The 17,199-nt window shown below is 42.2% G+C and overlaps 1 protein-coding gene across 3 annotated transcripts; it reads right to left on the bottom strand.

The window, feature by feature from the left end:
- Positions 1 to 2,479: 2,479 nt before the first annotated feature.
- On the bottom strand, positions 2,480 to 16,508 carry LOC311506361 (serine/threonine-protein kinase WNK4-like). Of its 3 annotated transcripts, none has more exons than XM_084570286.1 (24): positions 16,383 to 16,508; positions 15,496 to 15,910; positions 12,101 to 12,273; positions 11,745 to 11,965; positions 11,461 to 11,618; positions 11,297 to 11,385; positions 10,884 to 11,103; positions 10,558 to 10,800; positions 10,184 to 10,364; positions 9,887 to 10,062; positions 7,898 to 7,968; positions 7,561 to 7,696; positions 7,350 to 7,466; positions 6,984 to 7,139; positions 6,762 to 6,816; positions 6,429 to 6,539; positions 5,458 to 6,017; positions 5,179 to 5,230; positions 4,980 to 5,098; positions 4,721 to 4,769; positions 4,164 to 4,626; positions 3,671 to 3,876; positions 3,495 to 3,589; positions 2,480 to 3,275 (listed from the first exon to the last, which is right to left on the bottom strand). In XM_084570286.1, the coding sequence occupies exons 2-24, from the start codon at positions 15,844 to 15,846 to the stop codon at positions 3,273 to 3,275; spliced, it is 4,005 nt and encodes a 1,334-aa protein (XP_084426412.1). In that variant the 5' UTR covers positions 15,847 to 15,910; positions 16,383 to 16,508; the 3' UTR covers positions 2,480 to 3,272. The 3 variants fall into 3 exon arrangements, with proteins under 3 accessions (XP_084426412.1, XP_084426411.1, XP_084426413.1); XM_084570285.1 differs by having other exon boundaries at positions 16,322 to 16,485; XM_084570287.1 differs by having other exon boundaries at positions 10,184 to 10,361; positions 16,322 to 16,485.
- Between the last annotated feature and the right edge of the window lie 691 nt (positions 16,509 to 17,199).

The following is a 17,199-nucleotide window of genomic DNA, read 5'->3' as shown; positions in this document are numbered from 1 at the left end:
TTCCTTCTTTCTTAGTTGTCTCTCTTACTCGTTGTGATCCTTCTTTTCTTTAATTTTCCTTTTCTTACATTTTAACGCAGGCCTTCCGGTGAAATATACAGTGTAAAGATCTGATATTTCATCATTGAGGATGATGCTGTTTGAGATTTCAACATTCCTGGTGATGATCAGATCCAGAGTGTGACTATCGAGGTCTGTTGCACCAGTTACGTGCTGATCGAGGCCAGCATCCTGCAAGACAACTTTAAACTTCCCAGAGGATGACAGGCTTCCATCATCGACCCGGATATTGAAATCTCCAGTCGCAATGATGCTGCTGTACCACTGAGTTTCATTCATGAGTCTTTGAAACTCATGCAGAAAAACCGACTCACTGACTTCTTTATGCTAATAAAATCATGAGGGCGTTTCTGCAGCTCTGCTACTAGAAGTCACATGACTTCTTTTAAAGCCCTGGATCTGCTGAATAGCAAATCTCAGTACCACAAATACCACCAATATTCAAAAGAGATCAGAGCTGGTTTGACAATAAATAGTAATATAATTTAAACATTTAACATTTGAGCACACTAATATTGAATCTCTCTGACCACATTCTTTAAGCGGTATCAACACAAGGGGGTCTTGCTGAACGTAAGAGGTGATACATACAGGTCTGCTGTGAGCTGACTTCTTCTACAACCTCTGAACATCTTGAAAATAGTTTAGAAATCAATTACAGACATCTGAGGTGAGTTGTTTTTTACAAACAGAAATGATGTCTGTTTTTCTTTTTTTCAAATTGACGGCTAAGTGAGATACTGTGACTATAATTACTAAAATAATTTATAGAGACCGACTAAAAGAAAGCATTTAATGAGCTCATCAAACAGAAAATTAAATTAGTATTCTTACCTTTGTCTGAGCACCAGCCTCAGCTCAGTGTTTCATCTGCGGCTTTTATGTACTTTATTGCGGCAGGTTCTTGTTTCCTATTGGCTGATTAAGACTCAGGTAGACAAATAAGACCACACCTGGATTGGCAACAACTGAAAGAGAAACTTTAAAGGCCAAAAATAGTAAGCACGGGGATTTCCAGAATAAAAATTAGGCGGACACTGTCACGGTATGAATGAGCTGAATATTATCAGTAAGTAGCAGCATCTCTGTGAGGCTGTAACTCGGCATTCAGACTTTAATAACCAGTAAGAGAGACAGTAAGATGAAAAAGAGACATTTGCTCAAATTTTACAGTCGAATATATTGTCTTTACTTCATTTGTCTTCACCTCTATACACCTCGATACACTTCAGATTCATCAAGCTGCTTCTGTCTTCAGTCATCATTTAACTGTTTAACCACCACTCATTTGGGGGGAGGAGGACAAAAAAGAAAGGGACTGGATGACTTTTTAACTAACCTGCAACAACATGAGTGCAATAGTAAAGTGCAATAACAATATGCATCTGGTATTTTTCTATTTATGCAACAACCATGTATGTACAGTACAGTCACAATATTTATTTATTATTATTATTATTATTATTATTATTATTATTATTCTTTTCTGGGTGTTTGGTATTTGAGTTTATAATTCATGTACATGTATGTCTGACAGTGGTGGATGCGATGGAGATGTCAATTTCCCTGCGGGAACCTCCCAAAGGGATCAATAAAGTTGTCTATCTATCTATCTATCTATCTATCTATCTATCTATCTATCTGTCTATCTATCAATGAACCGTAGTGACCAAATGCCACTGGAAGTCATGATGCTGTATTCTTCAGGTAATGACTTGTTCCAAGCCCTGTCCATACTTTTTTCTTCACGTCATTGTGGTACAAGTTGATCTATTTCATCTGTCCGTCAAAACCGTCATCTGGTCTTTTTGTTCTTGAGCTTTAGGAATGGTCTTCTCTTTACAGTCGACCTACATGTCTACCATTCTTCGCAGTTGTCATTGTAAGTTCACAGCAGCACTTTTCAAATGCACATGCCACACACTTCAAGTGACCAATCACCGCTGAGCCCCTGAAAATAGAGGATTGTGTATAAAAATGTCTGTAATTCCTTCACCTTCCCAACCAGTGTGCGAGAAAAGTAAATACCCTTAAATTAAAGATGAGGGCCTGCACTTAAAGAACATATTCATTAGATCACTGCAATTACACTGTGTTCTGATGAACAGCTAAAATAAAAATGTCATTTAGGAAACTCATATGGAACAACATAAGAACTGATAAGTCGTCTGGCTTCATTTAGTCTTCCTGCGTCATAGAGAAAAACCCATTTATAACTCTCACTGCCACCAGAGGTCACTGAAACACCAATCATTACATCATGTGCAGAGCCAGTATCTAAAAATAGTAACAGAAATCCCCACAGACAGGATCTGTTGTGTTGTATGCCAACCCAACAGATTTCCTGTAAACCAGCTGATTTGTGCAGCGACATTCAACAGACGGATGATTAAAAAACTGCAGCGATTCAGTCACTTAGTTAGTTTGAGGTAACTTTAATTCAACAAACTTTCAAACATCACTTCAACTGTTTGAGCTCTTCAAAATAATTTGAAAGTTTCACACAAATACAAAGTGCATCTCTTCACGCCTCCGATGATTTCATCACTCACGCGGTTCCTGTTTAAGTTGTCACACATAATTTTATATCGCACACATCATATTATAATACACTAATTATTATTTTATAAATAAGGCACACTGTGATTCAGATGGCACAAAATGTATCACGGACAAATGTGTTGAAGGCTCGACCCGAACACTTAAACCTGCTTTAAAATACGGCTGTCAAATAAATCGGGAAAAAAAAACATCTGCGTGGTTCTGACTTTGGCAGATGTTCGTGAAAAAATTTAATCAAAATATTGAGATTTGAATGATAATTAAATGCTGGTGTATTTTCTTTGGCTCAGAACAGGAACAGACTGTGTTTTTGTAGGACTCTTCAGGGATGAGGAAAAGTGATAAATCTTTAGCACGGGGCAAAAAAACATGTTCAAATTCAGGTGTCATGCTTTGACCTCAGGCCTCTAGTGAGTTTAGTTTAAAAAGGCCTTGCGCTCAGTGGGCTCAATCTGACGCGATAAAAACACGTTAAAACAAACTGATTGAGACTCATCAAGGCTCAATGTGTTCTTCATAAAGTGCTGAAATGTCACTAAAGTGTTCGAGACCCAGTTCAGACTCTCTCAAATCCAACTAAATATTGCACTATTTGTTGCTCTTCCTCAGTTTCCATCGACTGCGATCGTCTTCGTGTCTGCAGCAGCTCCTCACTAGAAGACAAAGGTCAGAGGTCAGAGGTTCATCTCAGCAGCTGATTAAAAAAATACAAATCTAATGAAATACCACTTTTTTTTTTCACTCAGTTGAAGGTTAAAATGAAATGACCCATATTAAACCTTTGGATTTTACAGTATCCTGCCTCCTCTTAGACTGAACATGCATTCTACTTTCAGTTCTCAAGGATTTCAAACGAGACGCTGTGGACTCACCATGAAGCTGTATTCAGTGGCGAAGGTCACGCCTTTCCCTGCTCTCTCCTGAGATCCACTGCTGCTGCCGCTGACAGAGTTCTTCCTCATGATGCCTGAACCAGACAAACACAGACAGTTGCGTTTCAGCATTTCATGACCATGACCTTTCTGTTTTCTGCAGTGTGTCTTCTCACCTGCAGGGGACAGTACTTCCAGTCTCTGCAGGCTGTTTTTGCGGGAAGGAGGATAGTTCCCAGACTTGGAGATGCGCCGTTGACGGTGGTTCAGCATGGCGGCCGGCGGGACGATACCGGGGGGCGGGACTTTACCCATCCTCTGGTACAGGTCCTCGATCTCTCGCTTCTGACTGACCTGCAGGTTCTGCACCTCCACCAGGTGCCTGCGAGGAAGAAGGAGTTAAAGGAGGATTTAGGATGGTGACAGATTGACTTGACAGACTGGCTGACCTGAAAGCAGGTGCGTTGAAGAGTTTAATATATGTATATATGTAAAAACTGAGTTAGTAAGTGTCTGGTAAAAGTTTTGTGTTTCAATTAATCAATTACCGGTTAAGAAATGTTTGTCTTTTCATTGACTTCAGGTACTTGAGCAGTTTCAAGAAGTTGAAATGTTGCTGTTTACAGTGGTGTGTTATCTACTCTCTCCATGTTTTTTTCCTTTAATCACCTTTCACGAAGCTCATGAATCTCCTCCCACATGTCCTCATTCTCGCTCCCTGATTCGTCAGAGCTGTAGGTCGCAGAGCGGCTCCGTGACTGGCCGCTGGCTGACCCCTCCCACAGAGTGACGCTCAGCCTGCGGCTCCCACTCCTCCTCCTCCCCTCCACTTCCTCCTCTGACCTCTTCTTCTCCTCCTCCACACTCTTCCGCCGACCTCCAGGGTTGCTGGGGTAGCCCGTGGGAGGACCAGACGGGGAGAACTTCACTGTGCTGATGCTGCTCCCTGATTCACTATGCTCCTCTGTGCTGCTTCCTGTGTTACTCTCTGATTTGTTCTTCCTGGAGGGAGGCGGGGAGTGGGCGGTGGGTGTGACCTGATTTAGGGGGCGTGGCTCTGGGCGGACAGCGGTAGCATCATTAGAGGGCGTCACCTGGAAACGGCCAACGGTGAGGACGGGAGGTTTCTTTGCTGCAAAAAGAAGAAGATAGTTTAAATCTGAGCATCGATAGTTCTTGTTTTTAGAGAAGTCAGCCGATATGAGAGACCGGCAGCAGTGTCTTACCTTCTGGTACTGGGGAGAGTCTGGATGATGGGGAGACAGGGGGAGACACCTGGACAGGAGAAAAAACTGTCATCATAGATGTCTGAATGATCTTTATTTATATATGCTTCCATGAAAAAAAAAAAAAATTAAAAGAAAAGCCTCGACACAATGAAAAGTAACACTAGACATAAAATCAAATATAAAAGCCGCCTTAAAATTCTTAATTTTGATTTTTAATTGATATTAAAGGACCACATTTCGTCTCTGTCTGTCTTACTCTGTTGTGGGGAGGTGGGGAGGAGGATGATGAGGTGGTAGAGGAGTCGGAGAGCTCTCCTCTGTAATTGGGAGCACTGGGAGTACTGATCGGACTGGGAGCAGAGACAGTCTCTGAACCTGTGAACCAAGCAGATAAATGATCAGTATTCAGGTTCAGTCAGGTGTGATTTCAGTTTGTGATGGTGGCAGGAACTCACCAGGAGGAGGAGGTGGAGCTGAGCTGAACTTCAACTGGACTGGACTGTTACTCTAAAATGAGTGAGTGAATGAATAGAATTAAGTACTGAATTAATGAATGTCTCAGCTCCTGGTCATGACGTCTATCTCCCATGATTAATCCTTTTCTCTTGATGAATTAATGTTTACATTGGAAATCCTCGGTTCAGCTGCAAAAAAAGCATTTTTTTCATACAGAACTGGTGGTGATGAAAACTTCTTAAACTCCACTCATGTTAACCTCAGCTCATGTTTCTTACCTGAGGTGTTTCTGGAGTCCAGGCGAGTGACGCCACCTTCTGGCTGTCCAAGGCAGAGCCTGTCTGAGGTGTGGGGTAGGGCAGATGCTGGGAGAAGGAAGTTTGTAAAAGTGTATGGTTTGGAAAATGGTGTTTAGGGTTTAAAGAAGGAGATATGGGGGGAGAGAGGGTGGCTTGAGGGGTGGCAAATGGGTGAGACACAGGCTGCGGGTGGGGCTGAAAGCCTGGGTTGGGGGCTCCAGAAGGGGGCATGAGGGACTGGGCCACACTCATGGCCAGAGAGAGAACATTGGCCAGAGAGAAGAGAGGTTGGCCAGGGGGAGGCCACTGAGGAGTGGGAGGGGCTGAGGAAGGTGAGGGCGAAGTGGGGAGTGAGGGGTTACTGTTGACTCGGGGGAGAACAGGGATGGGGCTCTGGGTGGGGAAAGAGGCGGTGTAGGTAGAGTAAGGGTTAGACTGGAGGTGATACTGGGGAGCAGGAGGGAGGTGAGAGGGAGGAGGAGCTACAGAATCTGGACGGGCGTAACGGAGAGATAATGGAGGTGGCTGATATGAGGAAGCTGCGGAGACAGAGAGAGAAAGAGAACTTTAGAGGCCCCAGTGTGTTTCCCTGAGGAACCCCGTGTCATTGGAGAAAGAAGGGACCTACATAAAAATTAATTATTCTTCGCACCAAAACAATGTATAATATAAAGTTCGGATAGGGTCTATACTGGATTAGAAACAGGGCAGTTGCTCAGGAGCCTCAGACACAGAGGTTCTTATATCTCTACTAGCTACTAGACAGTGAGGTACTCTTCATCATTTACTAAATAAGTTGATTCTTTAAATCTAAATAAGGATTACTAGGAAGTTCAGAGGCCCCAGCACGTTCACCTGAGGGACCCCAATCACTAGCAGTGGAACAACATTAAACTCTCAAGTGGCTAGCATGTCTCTATTATGACAGGACAGATAACGTGCTTACGTACCCGATGTGGTGTTGAAGGACTGTGACCTCAGCGGTCTAACGGGTGGCATGGCCTCAGGGTCAACGTAGAAATCAATTGACTTCAAGGGGGAGGGGTCCCCATCATCAATGTCTGATGGGAAGACACATTAATCAGTCAAGTTAGGGGGGTAAAGATGAATTGTTATGTATTTGAAAATGGACACAACATTAACACCAGAACAAATTCCTATAAAATAATTTCCATATATCACCACTTTTGATTTATCTTATTTTTTTTCTAAACTCCCTGTCCTTGACTTGTATTCCTTTATTTCTACCCCATACGACAGTTTTTTTGTCCTTGCTTCCTTACCTGGTAATGAGGATGAGGACAGAGTTCTGGAAAGGCTCTGTGCTGACAGGTTTGACTGCAAAATTTTAAATAAATGAAGAACAGTATTAGGCCAATGATGTAACAAGTTTGATTATCAAATTTATAGCTTCAGTTATTTAACAGGATCTGTCTTTTGGGCTGTTGGTTGGACAAACCAAGACATCTAAAGAAGTTAGACTGATAGATCAGAGCTTCACATGCCTGGGAGTTTGGTATTGTGGACCTGGTCAAGTGAGTCAACCTGTCGGTGTCAGTTGGGTGTGGTGGGTGCATCATTGACTCCGCCCTCTTGATGATGTCATACATGCGAAGGATGAATCCCTCCCGCTCCGACGGCAAAATGAAGTCTCTGTGGATCTGAACGGAGAAATAACAAAAACACCTTTACGTGATTTAACAAAACATTTTTGAACATTCGTTTTTGAGGACCTGGTGTTGAGGAGCCACTTTATTTTAAATGAGAGGTGTCCAAGTTCAACTTGCTTATAATGTTTTACAGTGTATTAAGCTGAACTGGATCTTTAACACTGGTCCAGTACTGTTCTCTGATTGGCTGTTGGTCCTCACCATCACTGACGCAATGTCCTCAGGATTGTCTCCATCCAGGTCGAACTTAAACGTCACCATCTTACTGTCGTGAGTCTGCAGCTGACACTCCACCACCCGATCCACCATGTCGGACACCTGATTACACCACACACATATATATATAAGTAAATATACAGTGTGTTGTTTCATGGGCTTTATATGTGACTCCCATGTTTACGGTAGCAGTCACCCCAGTGATTCTCAGACGAGCCCTTGCTCTCCTCCTGAACTGCTTTGTAGCCGCTCTTCTAGCCGCATCCTGGATGCCCTTATCTGACAGGCCATCGTTGCCATCACTCAGTCCTGAGGTCACATCAGACGCGTAGCTACAAACAGAAATATCACAGCAAAACATGCAGATTTGAAGCAAATGAGATGAATGTGGTCTTTGTGAACGGCAGCCGTGATAGTCAAGACGTTGGTCCTGACTTCTTTAAAACATTATTAGACTTTGGTTTGAGCATCAGACTGAGAAGTACCTTACAAATACCTTTGGTGATATTGTATATTGTGTGTGTGTGTGTTACCTGTCAGCAGGTGAGGAGAAGCCGCAGACTGATCTATGTGGCAGGCGCTCAGCATTGGACACAGCAATGCTCTGGAGAGGACAAAAAAATAAATAAAAATAAGAATTCAGGCTCAGCTAATCAGTTTTCCTTGTTGGTTTTCCCATGATTCGAAGGAAAGACGTGCAGAAGGCCAGAGGAACGTCTCACTCAAAGGATTGTTAAGATTAATTCATCTCCTCTAGAAGGTGTGTGGTGGAAATTTGTTTTAAGAAATTATCAATCACAACAGTGCCTTCATTGTAGTTTAATCCAGCATCTACTGATGGGCTCAGACAAAGCACAAAGCACTGATAGTGGCAAAATGAGCAAAGAGTTCACATTCACTTTATATCCCCTATCTGCTGAAGGTCATGTTCCTCTAGGCCCCCAGGCCCCCCTTACAGAGATAAGATGACCTGGACTCAAAGCTGTAAAACAACAACAAGTGTAATATAAATGTAAATGGCAACAACTCAACATACTTATCAGCTATGCAGTGTTTTAAAACAGGTGATGGGTGCCAGGTCCACACATTAAATCAGGGTTCAAACACACAAAAACACATTCCAAATCATGAGCATATGCAGAGCAGGGTGTTGATAGTGTAAGGCAGGGGCGGAGCTATGGGTGGGCCTGGATGTGCACAGGCCCACCCAGATTGACAGATTGCCCGACGTCAGATTCATGAATTATTATTATTATTATTATTTTTTAATAAAATTTGCTTTAAAAGTGTCATTGTGGTTTTTATTTTCTTGAACATTTAGAATTTATAGACACAAAAAATAAAAACGAACTTAATCTTTCACGTGATGATGTCGCGCGACACTTCAGTTCACCAGTGATCAGAAGGCGGGATATTACAGTACTGGAGCAGGTGGATACAGCTGTTCACAATGGCTAATGGTTGTGATTGTGGTTATATAAGGAAGTTCTGAACTTAAACGTTTTCAATTTGTCTGACATTTCAATAGCTGTGATGTATTGTTATTATTGGATTGTGCGCACTGAACTGTCCGAAGTGCTGAAAGTGAAGGCGGTGAAATTAAACGGAATAGAGGTTTAATTGTGGAGTATTGGTTTCTACTGTAGGTATACTGTAGGTACTGTAGCTTTTATCTGTCTCATTTACTCCGAAGAGTTTCCACGCCACCGACATATTATTTGTTTGTATCCATCATCTGCTGATTCAAGATTCAAAAAACTTTATTGTCCGGCACATAGTGACAGAGCTCAAAACATATGCCACAAAGACATAAAAAACACATTTAAACCAATGAGACCTGTCTATTTTGCTTTGCGTGTTTGAAGACGTGTTTGTTTTACTTTAAACAGTCTATGCAAAGGGAGCATCTGCAAAAATGACGTCATTGATCGGATCGGTGAATTAAGACATTACTGCTGATCGCACTAATTGCATAAAATGCTTATCTGACATAGCCGATCAGATCAGATATTCTTCGTACCATAGGCTAATTTACAGTGGCCTGACAGATTTTATTATATCATAAAACTTTTACACACATCTCATATCAGCTTTAAAAATAATCAGGCCCATCCTGATTCTTCCAGGCCTACCCATTAGCCACGTTCTGGCTCCGCCACTGGTGTAAGGTACCGTGTGATACAGAATTTTCCATTACAGGTGACAGAGATGCATCAACATAGCCACTCCACCTTATACATGACCAGAGAACTGGGAGGGGCGGAGCTTCATGTTGGGTTGGATTGTCTCAGAACTATAGATCAGTTGGCCCAAAACAACTTAACATTTCACATTTCAGTTTAGTAGTTAAGATGTGATTCAAGCTCAGATTACTTTGCATGGCTGTTTATACAGCACATAACAAAGAAGTGATAAAAGTTAATACATAGTCTGGATTACTGCTCTAGTGAACCATGTCCAGAAATAGAGGCACGCACGTATTAGACCACGCCCCATTTCAATTTAGTCCCGCCTCTACTCACTTTGGGGAAACGTAGAACTGGTAGGGGCGGAGCTTTTGATGGAGTCCGGGTCACAGGGGGAGGAGCCTCAGGTTTAGGGGCCTCCTGAGCCACAGGAGCAGGGGTGGGGTTTGTGACAGGTGGAGGTGGGGCTTCAACACCAGAGGAGCTGAAGGAGACGTCTGTCTCACAGTCGGCTACCCATGGCAGCAAGAAGACAGATAATTATATAATCATTATATAAAAATAAAATACTATTAATGATTAACAATTAATCATAACAAATGCAGAGTAATTAGTGTAGATGTATATGCTCACAGGTGGCAGATGAGTAAGGTGTATGTTTGGTGGTCTTATCATCTTCCTCGTCTCTGTCTCCTTCTGTCCTGCTGGAGACGCTGCTGATCCCAGAGTCCACCAGGCTGCTGCTCGATGACCGAAACGATGATGTGATGGTTGCCATGGGCATTGGTTTTATCCAGGTGGGGGGTGAGTCCTGCTGTCAAACAAACCAAATAAAAAACATCTGACAAGAACACAAGCATCACAGCAATAAACATACAATATCATCAGTAATAATTTATCAAATAAATTAAAGTGGATGTGGTCAGTTTAAAATAAAAAATTAGTTGACTCCAGGAGTAGTCTCCACAAGCAGCATGTGTCATCACTGACAACATCTTGAGGCAAACCTGATTGGCCACTCTTCCAGCAGCAGATGCATTTGTGGCCACTGCGGGTTTCTGATTGGATGGTTCAGATGGTTGGGGGGCGGAGTCAGGCTCCTCCTCAATAATAGCTTTCTTCTGGCGGTTGACAGCCTCCTCTAGCAAGCGACGCTGTTTCTCCCGCTGACGCTTTATAGTCGTCACTTGGTGTCTGATCGCCTTGGCAACCACCTTATAGTCCGCCTCACACACAAACCCCAGAACCACCTGAGAGACCAACAGAGACAGGTGAGACTGACTGCCAAGTGACGTCTTTGGTGTGACGTCATGAGTGTTGGGAGGCAGGTTACCATCTCCTGGGCCACCTCCTCAGGGACGTCTTTGTACAACTCAAACAGGAACTCAATGGCGTTGTTGTCTTTGTATTTGCCATGAAGCTTCTTGTTGTCATCCATCCGGAGCCACAGCTTCAGCGCTGCCTTTGCACCATCGTCCTCCTCAGCCAGCTCCACATGGACGCCCACGTGTTCCTGGAAGAACCTGTGGTCCAGCAGGTCCTGAACCGTGAACCTGCCGGGCCAGAACTTAAGTCAGTTACTGACGGACCCACAGGAAGTTCATGTCCAACTGTAATTTCAGACAGCGCACTACTCACAGATTATGAATACTTCTGCTATTATCATTAGCATTGAACTAATCACAGAATCAGGATTTTCTTGCTATTATTACAGACAGTGAACTAACAACAGATCCGTCTTAGTACCTCTCGCTGCTCTTGGTTCGGATGCAGCCTTCGATGATCTCCTTCAGCTCTGGAACTTTTACTTTAGAAAAACTGTCTGGTTTTATTCCCTGAGAGACAAATAGATTGTCAAACATGTAGACATGGACAAGAAATAGACATTATTGCAGAGGGCCGGGTCTTACGTTGGTGACCTTGCGGTAGATTTGGGCAGCGTTCTGACACTCAGAGTAGGGATACTCAGAGGTCGCCATCTCCAGGATGCACATACCAAAGGCGTAAACATCCACCGCCTCATCGTACTTCTCCTCGTACATCTCTGGAGCCATGAACTCCGGAGTCCCTGAAAGCGCCACCAGTAACAAAATTAAGCATTTATTAAAAACGGTTTAAATGAAAATCTAAGAAACTTGAGCAGAGAAACTCTGAACTAATTTGGATGTTTTAACGTGACCCTGCAGCCTCTCACCAATGACGCTCTTGGCAAATGAAGCCTTCTTGAGCGTGGCGAGGCCCAGATCTCCGATCTTGACAGAAGCAGTGGGTCCGGTGATGAAGACGTTGTCACACTTAAGATCTCGGTGCAAAATGGGGGGGGAGCGAGAGTGCAAGAATTGAAGCCCCTTCAGGATCTGGAAGCTCCAGCGCTGCAACAGCTTAAGTTTCATCTGACGAAACCTGCGCAGGTATCTGTACAGACAGCAGTATGGGGTGTTCAGGAACTAAATCTAAATTTGCATGTTGCTGAATAACTTGTGAGCAATCCTTCAGGTCCAGCCAGAACTGGATTTCAGATCCTGGTTCAGGTCCTGGTTCTGGACTCACGTTTTGAGTGTCCCAGATGTCATGAGCTCCGTCACCAGGATGGTACATTTGTGACCCTTTAGTGTCGCCTTCCAGGAGTCAAAGAATCGGACAATGTTGGGATGCTGCAGTGCTTTTAGCATCTCCACTTCCTCATTGAAGCGCTGACGCTCTGCCTTGTTCAGACGGTGGGTCTGTTAACATAAACACATCAATTTATTAATTCACTAATCAGTTAGATGTCATTATTGGGTGTATGCAAAGTCATTATGCAAAGACCTGTCCTCTTTGTCTCTCTAAAACCAGGAAGGACTCTGAGCCCTCATGCAGTAATTGCTGACATGACAACACACCACACGTCTCAGGTGACTGCAGAGCATGATGGGAAATCATCAGCATACACTCTGTTTATTTACATCGGTCACGTCTCTGATGACATCAGTCGGCTCTCAGGGTTTCAAAACCTTCAGGCTTTTTAGCAGCATAAAAATAAAATAAAATCAATTAAACATTTTAAGATAAATGGAAACAAAAATCAAGGGTAATAAAATAAAAGATTAAGATAAAATGGTAAAATAAAAATGGTCTTAAATTGGTTTTTAGTTCAAACTTTTATTGCACTGGTGGTTACAAAGGTAACCTCAGCTCTGTGATCTCACCGCTGCTGCTTTTACCTGCACTTTAATGCAGTCACATTAAACACTTGCATTACAGGTGTCCAGTTCCTCATAGTGTTCACCCAGTTCCAGGCAATCACAGACAAGAATTCACTCCAATAAAAACATCTGATAAAAACTGAAGAACCTTCACACTCACTAATCTGTTACTTGACCAGACAAACCGGATCACATTTCATCTCGTAATGCAACCTGATGTGTGTGTGTGTGTTATTTCAGATGTGACGATGTAAAATTCTCCATTAATTATCCAACAAGGTTCAAAAAAGGCAACTGGACTTGCAGAGTTTTTTGAAAAGATGTTTCACCACTCATCTGCTTCTGCAGAACTGAAGAAGCTACTCGGATGAGTGGTGAAACGTCTTCTCAAAAAAACTCTACAAGTCCAGTTGCCTTTTTTGAACCTTTGCTGGATATACCATGACCTGGATGACTGAGAACCTTCACAGACATATCTCCATTAATTCACAAAAACTCATAAAGAATAAAAAAATTACCTTGAGCCTCTACAGCAACAACAAACAGAATAAATAAAATCAACATCAGTTTTACAGTGCCCGTGTCATAGGAGCTGCAGACCAATCATAGTGAAGGACAGGTCAATCTGTTTAATAACCATAAACACACAACATTTAGTTCACCACTGAGATGACCTTTGACCTCCTTCTGTGTGTGTGTGTGTGTGTGTGTGTGTGTGTGTGTGTGTGTGTGTGTGTGTGTGTGTGTGTGTGTGTGTGTGTTATCACCAGCAGCCAGCAGCCAGCAGCCGTCTTCAAATCAGATACAGTGTAAGGACCAACAAACTGCTGAGTAACACTTTATCACGCACACACACACACACGTTTGTCTGTGTATACTTGTGAGGACTGTTGCTCACGGAGGCGTTTTAAAGACGATGAAATTAAAGTTGTCTTCACTGCAGAACCCTTCACTGCAATGCTAATGCTAATGTTGCTACACTTCAGAGGCTACCGTCCACAGAGGTCAAAGTTTGGCAGCTTTAAATCTTATCAGCTGCCATAAAGTGTTTCATTAACTCAAAGAACCAAAACTTGACTGAACGTCAGGGCCAGGTCATGCTGTCCTTCCTCCTATAGACCTTAACTCCAGAGCAGACACTAAAAAAGGTCCTCACAACACTAGAAATATAGAGACACGCCCACTGGAGGCATCACTGTTTCTTTTCTTTTTCAGGACGAAGATGACCATCACAGTGATCTTGTCGAGCACAAACTCAAACTAGAGGATAAATGAACGTGTTCTTTGTCACGGAACCATTAAATATTTACCAAGCTTGTCCTAAATCCATCGACACTTCCTCATTCTGAACCAATCAGAGCTCACGGTCAGAGACACTGTCCAATAAAACCATCAATCCTGCCCCAAAGCTCAGATATACACTGACCTCCGAGATGTGTTACAGTTGCGTGGTTTCAACTATTCTACACGTGTGTCTCTGTGTAAATATCATTAAAATATCTATATACAAATAAATAAATACACAGATGGAAAGAAACTTCCTCGTTTAACATATCATGTTGTGTGCACAATGCAAATAGAACTTATACGGCTACATAATACAATATAATACAAAGTTTTTGATCATTATAAATAAGAAAGAAAAATGTATGAATACTAAGTAAATAAATGTTTAAAATATACTAAATTCTCTAAATCTCTACTTCTGTTTAAATGTAATTGTATATGTAGATTCAAATATCTTTGGATATCCCATAAAAAACATATAAGATTATTTTCTAAATAAAAATATTCAGTGAGTTCATATAAAAAATACAAAAAAAAACACACAAAATAAGAAAAAATCTTCAGTTCTCTCTATTTTTTTCTGTTTGAATTTCTTATCCCTTTTATTATGAAAATCTTTTGTTTTGAAAGGGTCAGTAAAAAAAGGCCCCCGTACATCCTGTGCCAGCAGCAGCCTGGGCTCACATTTTTGGTTTAATCCGCTCGGATAGTTTTCCTCCGTCACTCTATAATCAGTTCCGTCACCATGACGACAGCAGCCGTCTCCATGATGACTGGCTGACTTTATTGAAAAGGTTATTAAGTGTTGTTAAACACACGCTGAGAGCACGGACTGTTCCGATCAATAATCCGTGAAGTAATAAACTGGAATGCTGCTACCGTGAATGTCAGGCAGGACCAATGATGAGCTAAGCAATCACTGAGTTCACGTTCTCCAACATTCAACCTCTCAGCACAAACACAGCTAATGCTAAATACTAATGCCTAATGAAAGTATAATAGTTTCGCCCAGAGACAAAAATAAAATAAAAGACAGTATATGGATGATGTGCTCAGAGGAGTTAGCAGTTAACATGTAGCAGCTTTTAGCAGTAAGCTGTGTTGTCTTTTGCTTCATCATTGTTGATGTTGCTGTTTTGCAGAAGCGTGACACTCTCAGTGTTACATTGCAAATGGGGAATATGGTTGCCCATGGTGAGTATCAGTGTGTAGTAGAGTTGTGTGTCCCCCAGATGGCTATCTTTTGGTATATTTTGCAATGAAAACCATAAATCCCACCCCACAAACTTATGAGGGCCCCACAGTGCATCAACAATACTCAGCAACGCCCACGAGGGGCTCCCTAATGTCTCCCCTATGTCAGATTTTGCCAGTCTGTACAAGGGTTTGTCACATGTACATGTTTCCATTGGGGCACCAGAACCTAGGATCTGTGTATGTCTGAGTTGTGTCAAGGTTGTGTGTCTGTGTCACCTGCAGCTCACACCAGGCCACCTCCACCGTGGTCTCAGTGTCCAGCCCTCTGTAAACCGTCTTGAAGGATCCTCGTCCGATCTCGATGTTGAATTTGAGGAATCGTCCGTCGGGAGACGAGGCCACTGCCCGCGTCTCCACCTCGTCGCGCTCCTCCTCCTTCTGTTGCCACAGAAACACCTCCCTGTTAGAGTCCTCCCCTGACTCCGAGCTGATGTCCGGACAGGCCTCTGAATGGTCGGCGGGGTCATGCTTTGACGTTGCCATGGTGACGGGATAAAGGATGGACGCGCCTTTGTCTTTTTCTTCTTCAGACTTTTTCTTGGTGTCATTGTCGGGGGGCCAGGGCATCCTCCTCTTCCTCCTTCACCTGTGCGGTCTCCTTGGTGATGTTGTGATGTCACAATAGGAGGAGCTGTGGGGGGGTCATGGGGACACAGAGTTTAACAGGCTGAAAATCAATTAATAGGTAACTGATTTATTTTGATAGTTTTGACACTTCGGGAAACTTTACAGACCCATAATAATTAAACCAAAGTGTTATGATGATCAGGAGTCAAGAGTTTTTTTTTACGTTATTATTATTTTAATAATTAAAAGCATAATTCAATAATTAAACAATATGTCTTCTGTATTTTGAGTATTTTTTATGAAAACCTTTGAGTTCTGTTTCCTGTTTTAACTATAATTGAATGAGTTTAACACACTGATTTTATTATTTATATATTTATTTTGTAAAGTCAGACAGTTTAATTAAAATTAAACAGATGCAGTTTTCTAATATGTACATTCACGTTGTGATCTTAAGTCTTTGTGTTGTACTCACTGTGAGTCTGACAGCAGCAGAAACACTGGAACCAGTAAAACCACAAACACCAGCAGCTGACCTTTAAAGACCGACTTCTTCTTCTCCCCCTCCTCCTCCTCCTCCTTCTTCTTCTACTTCTTCCTCTTCTTCTACCACTCCTCTGAGAACACACCGGAACATTTCTGCGAGGTCTCGAGCTCTATCAGCACAGAGCAGGCAGCTCGAGCCGCAGCAAGCCCCGCCCACCCGACACCTGTCACCTGCCTGATAGAAACATGACAGACACATGATCTCCTGTCACTACTTTACTGAGGATACTGTTGACAATAATAATTATAAAAGTTTATAAAAGGCTCCGAGCACTCAGCAGGCCACACGAACACATACATTATTAATCAGAAAGCCTTTCACTGAGAGTAAACTTCGACCTGCGTTTGTCCTGTCAGGCTGCAGTCAGGCTGTTGTCCTGCTTGCTGATTGGTGGAGAGTCATCCTGCAGACTCATTTCAGGGCTAAAAAAAACCTATACTGGAAGTTTCTTTTTCCTTTTAGATGAAATAATTCTTAACATAAATACATATAAAATGTAATCTATTTCAAAGACCCCATCTAATAAATAATATTGATTAATAATTAATTATTATATTTAATATTATAAATCAAATATTAATATTATAGTTTCATATTAAAAAACGAAAATATTTCGGTAATGATTTCAGTCATTTTCGTGTGTTTTATTATTTATGAATCATATGTGTTTCAAGAATAATAATGAAACAGTGATAAACTGTAACATCAACATTGTTTTATTTTTAGGTCAGTATGGTTTTTCATGTTGTTTCCACTGAAGGGCGCTGTTGTTTCTCTGCTCAGATATTTATTATACCTCAGCAGCA

This window comes from Chelon labrosus (genome assembly GCF_963514085.1).
Source record: "Chelon labrosus genome assembly, chromosome: 21".
NCBI lineage: Eukaryota > Metazoa > Chordata > Actinopteri > Mugiliformes > Mugilidae > Chelon > Chelon labrosus.
Note: the sequence above shows the minus strand (reverse complement) of the source record. Positions and strands in the feature narration are given on the sequence as shown.